Genomic DNA, 5057 nt, shown 5'->3' on the forward strand with positions numbered 1-5057 from the left:
TTAGAGCGTGGTGTCATAACACCAAGGTCCAGGGTTCGGATCCACTGCCTGCCAGCCGCCCGAATAAATATTTTTTAAAAAGAAAATATGAGAATATTTTTATGACTTCCAGGCACAACTGGATTCTTTAGGACAAAAAGCATAATTTTAAAATTTTATAAAATTTGATACACAGGATTCCAGAAAAAAATTTCAATAAGAAAATGACTGTTAAAAGGCCATAGGCAAAAACCCACGTATATTTCCACAAGGATGTAGACACATTGAACAGTTTCACTAATAAAAATAAGTACAGCAATATTCGTATCAGACAAAATGGAACTCAAGGTTCATTTCTCCTAAGCAGAACATCTCACAGGAATAAAAAGACGACTCCCAGGAAGCCCACATTCGTCAGGGCACACTACCAGCAGCACCCAGACGCAAAGCAAGGGAAGCGAGCCACAGGGAGGACCACTCGCTGCCCGCGTCGGGACGGGGAACTCGCCCAGAGGGAACTAAGCAGGCAGCCGACAAAGGAACCGCAGCTCCACGGAGAAAACCTGACCGGCCAGCGCCCCCTGCCCCGCAAGACTCAGGCTCACTAGCAGAGAGCGGGGGGGAAGCACAAGTTCAGTAATCAGACGCTCACCAACCTGACGTGCAGCCCCGGGGGCTGTGGGAAAGGCCAGCCTGAGGGCCTGGCTCAGGTCGCCCACTCCGCTGCGGGGCGCCCGGGGCCGCCTCCAGGGACGCAGGGTCTGCCAGGAAGGCTCAATACCCGCTGAGCCGAGGTGCTACGGCAGGTCGCTGGGCCCCGAGGGACACAAGAGCCCCACTCCCGGCCGTCTCCCCTCCGCCTCCCCCAGTCGCCCCAGAAACCACACCGAGACAGAGGTGCAGACGGCCGCAGCCGGCGTGATGCGCGCTAGGCGGGCAGCAGCCCGTGCACGCGCAGCTCAAGCAGCGGGGACAGCACGTAGCGCAGGCGGCGGAAAGCGGCGTCCGAGCCGAGGCGCGGGAGCCCCCAGCGGATGGCGNATCTCGATACCTGCGGGGGCGGGTATCGAGATGGGCGATCTGCCTCGGCCCCACAGTCTCCCTGCTGCGTTCAACAGTCCTAACTCCCTTACGGTTCCGGGCCGCCACGCGAGGCGTCCAGCGCAGCCGCCGCCTCCATCACCTTCCCCTGCAGCTCCTAGAGGGGGTGGGAGTGAGGACTCAGGCTGCGGGAGGAGGCGGGAGTCCGGGCCCCGCAGGGCTAGCGGAGGAGGAGTGGAGGCCGCAGTGTCGTCGGAGGTGGCGGCTCTGAGGGAGGAGGGGGCGCACCTGCAGGACCCCGCTCTGTTCCTGGAAGCTGGCCCAGTCCTCTTCCTTCCGCTGCGCGCTCTAGGATGAGAAGAGCTCTGATTGGACTAGGGGGACACACCCCTCCGCACTCTCCTAGACCTGGCCAGGTCCCACCCACACAAGAGGCCGATCCTCCCACAAAACCCCGAATCGGCCCGCACCTGCCGCAGGCTCTCCGCCTGCATAGCGTACTTGGCCTCCACCAGCTCCAGCTGCTTCTTCGGGAGGAACCAAAGCATGTCAGAAGCCCGTTACGCGCGCACCCTGCCGCGCCTCAGCGCCCACGCCCCTGCCGCTCCGCCCCTACCCCGGTCCTCGGGGCCCCGCCCAAGCACCTGCAGCGCCGCCAGCTGGGTCTCCTGCAGTTGCTGCTCCGCGCGGTGCTGACTCAGCTGCTCCCCTCCGTAGTAGAACAGCTGAGGGGTGGGGCTTGTGAGGGCGGGGCTTACGGGGCTTCTAGAGGCTGTGGGGTGTCCTGCAAGGAGGGGACGGGGCGGAAACGGGGACGGGGACCAGAGCAGGACTGCAGAGAAGGACGGAGGCTTTCCCATCCCCTACACGTACCTGACTGGACAGCTCTTCCCATTGCTCCTGCAGCTGTCGGTTGTGTTGCTCCTGCGGACAGGGTCGAGGGGAATATCCAGGCCTCTCCAGGGGCCCCGCCCCCTCCCTCGGCCCCGCCCAAAGCCGGCCAGCACCCCACCATGTCCTGCTTCTGCCGCTCCGCCGCCTCCAGCTGTCCGCGCGCCCTCTCCGCGCTCTCCCGCGCTGCCTCGCGCGCCTCCCCTCGAGGAGCTCGCGCCGCCTGGCTTCGCCTCCGCTTCAGGCTGCAGAGGGAAACTGAGGCCGGTGCTACGGCGGTGGCGGCGGGCGAACAGGATCCCCGGGTACCCGGGAGGGACCAGCTGCGGGCTTGGGGTCGGGGCCGGGGAAGCCCTCGCCGGGTCCCTGGGGAGCCAGTACCATCCTTCCCCTCCCGGGTCCCCTGGGTGTATCTCCCCGGTCCTAATGGCATAGAGCGCAGGTGTGGTCCCGGGGGCGTCAGCGAACACTCTGTGAGTCCCCCAGCGCCGCCACCCACAGGGCCAACCCTTGCGCTCCCTCCTGCCCCTCGGGCCTAGAGCCCCACACACCTGCGCTCGCGCTCGCGCAGGTCGTGCAGGCGCCCGGTGAGGTTCTCGCTCTCGGCCTCTAGCCCGCGCACCAGCTCTTCCAGCTCCTGCTTCCGTAGGCGACCATCGCGGTTGTCTTTCTGCAGCTGCAGCAGCAGCTCTTTCATCTCGGCCATGGCTCCCAAGGCTCGGCCGGGAAACCGCCTGCTTCTGCCAACCGGCCTGTGGCCGGCGTCACAATGGACGACAGGGGGCGCCCGAGCGCAGCCTCCCCCCACCCCCCACCAAGCCGGGCAGACGTGAGTCGGGCAGGATCATATACTTAGTCCATCATCTACAGTTTTTTCAAAGAGCCACAATCGGACCAATAAAACATTAATAAAATAATGCCTGAGGCAGGAAAATTGAGGCGATTGGCTCCCCCACATTGCAGCTGGCACTTCCAAACCGATCAATCTCTCTTGTGGAAAAGACTTGGAAATATGTATCAGGATCCATTAATATGTTTATATCTTTTGACCCAATTATCCCACTCCTGGGAATTTATCCCAGAAAGAAATTTTTTTTGTTGTTGTTTTAAACCCACTGCAAGGGCTGGCTGCTTAGCCTTGTAACCCCAAGGTCAAGGGTTTGGATGCCTGTACAGCAAAAAAAAATAAATAAATAAAATATACCCACTCCAGTAAATCATTAAATGGTTCATTGAAGCAGTTACAGAAACCACAAAAAAGGAAACAATTGTAATGATTGAAATGATGTATTTGAATATTATGTGGCATGCATAGAGCTACAATGCTGTCCAGAGAAAAGTAGAATATGATTTAGTATTTATGTTAAGATAACTAAGATATAATGCTCATGGGAAAATCTATAAAGGAAACAGGAGAAAGACAAGCTATTTCATTATCATGTGAGACTGCAGGTAAACTTGTCCTTTTAAAACCTGACTTTATTTGGCCAATTTCAATTATGAACTTGGATGCAAAAATTCAAAATAAATTATTAGCTAACAAAGGGGTAACAGAAAAAGATACATGGAAAACAAGCAGAGCTATTTCAAGGATTGTTCAGGATTAGAAAATCAATTTCATTCACCACATAGGCAGACAAAAGGTGGAGATGCTGAAAACATGATTAAGTTCAGCATCTAGTGATAATTTTTAAAGCTCTTATGAAAGAGGGATAGAAAGGACTCCTTAAACTGATAAAGACTACTTAATAAAAAGGTGCAGTAAACATAGTAAGGATGCCTTGTACTGGCCAGTTGCCAAAAAAAAAAAAAAATAAATAATTAATAAGGAGGAAGTACTAGCAGCATACCTTTTAAGATTTTAAGAAATGAGAGATACCCTCTTGCTAAGGTCTAACATAGCACTGGAGGGCCGCAGAGAAGCAAGAGAACTAGGAAAGCTTGGAGAATATTCCTGGAAGTGCTGCAGACACCTTGTAACCATGAGGGGCCTAAAAGAGCGAGTCATTCTGCTCTATCTTGTAAGTCTCTTTTGGGGGGAGCCTTTCACAGACTTTCCCTCACCTCGTACGAGCCAGAACTAGGGCACGTGCTTGTTCCTCGGACAGCCACCAGCAAGTAGGAATGGGAACCAAGACTAAGGCAGGCGGCAAGGTGGCTGTTGAGGAGGCATCCTCATGACCACGGGACAAATGGTGCTGGGAAAACTGGCTCATGACAAAAAGAGGAATAAAATTAGACAGCTGCTTTACACTCAATATAAAAGGTAACACCTGAAGGATCAGAAACTTACATGGGGAAGCTGTTATACTTGGGACTTTGGAATGGGGAAAGATTTCTTAAGCACAACACAGCAGGCACAACCTGTGGAGGGAAAGCTCGTGCACTGAATTACATCAAACTTAGGGGTTTCTGCTTATCAAAAGACACTGTGGTGAAGGTAGTGTTCTCTACCTTGATTGGAGGTTGAGTACCTGGCTGCACACATTAGTCAAAACTTGTTGAACGGACTGACCACTTAAGAGGTGCCCATTTTATTCTATGTCATTATATCTAAATTAAAAACAATCCACTTGGAACAAAAAGACACCACAGACAGATTTTACAAATGGGTGACAGAATGGGAAAAGATCTTTTCAATAAGATGAGAATGTATAAATATAGAATATATGAGAAATCCTGACGCCACTCTTAGAAAGACCAAAAACCAAAGGGAGGGAGGGGCTCTTGGATCTGATGTGGCAACCTAGACAGCAGTCCTTTAACACTCGACAAGAGGAAGAGAAACTCTGCTCTTTACCTCCACCAGAGCAGCCAAAATGAAGATGTTCGCTGACATCAAATCTAAGCAATGAGAAATTAAAAAAAAAAAAAAAATCTAAGCAATGATGTGAGAGAACAGGGACCCACGCACACGGCCACCAGCACTATCCGTGTGGGCCATTTGAGGGATCAATTGTGAACAATTGGTGACTGTGTATGGTCACGTCCATGACCTGCAATCCACTACAGGGTATACGCCCCAGAGGAACTTTCTTAGATGTTCACAAAGACACAGATTTATAAGAAAAAAGCACTGGGGACAGCCTAAATGCTCCACCAATGCCAGGGAATTGAAAAGTGAAATGTGGGGCCGGCCCGGTGGC

At 53.4% G+C, this 5057-nt stretch overlaps 1 protein-coding gene and 1 pseudogene across 1 annotated transcript; both read right to left on the reverse strand.

Annotated features, from left to right (window-relative positions):
• Positions 1 to 907: 907 nt before the first annotated feature.
• On the reverse strand, positions 908 to 2617 carry LOC103603507 (trichohyalin-like). The gene is made up of 8 exons (XM_008588040.1): positions 2463 to 2617; positions 2033 to 2156; positions 1894 to 1944; positions 1665 to 1745; positions 1491 to 1547; positions 1309 to 1368; positions 1113 to 1177; positions 908 to 1022 (listed from the first exon to the last, which is right to left on the reverse strand). Exons 1-8 carry the CDS (start codon positions 2615 to 2617, stop codon positions 908 to 910), a joined length of 708 nt encoding a protein of 235 aa, XP_008586262.1.
• Positions 2618 to 2763: 146 nt separating this feature from the next.
• On the reverse strand, positions 2764 to 3492 carry LOC103603508 (annotated as a pseudogene).
• Positions 3493 to 5057: the final 1565 nt, after the last annotated feature.

This window comes from Galeopterus variegatus, unplaced genomic scaffold (genome assembly GCF_000696425.1).
Source record: "Galeopterus variegatus unplaced genomic scaffold, G_variegatus-3.0.2 Scaffold4643, whole genome shotgun sequence".
NCBI lineage: Eukaryota > Metazoa > Chordata > Mammalia > Dermoptera > Cynocephalidae > Galeopterus > Galeopterus variegatus.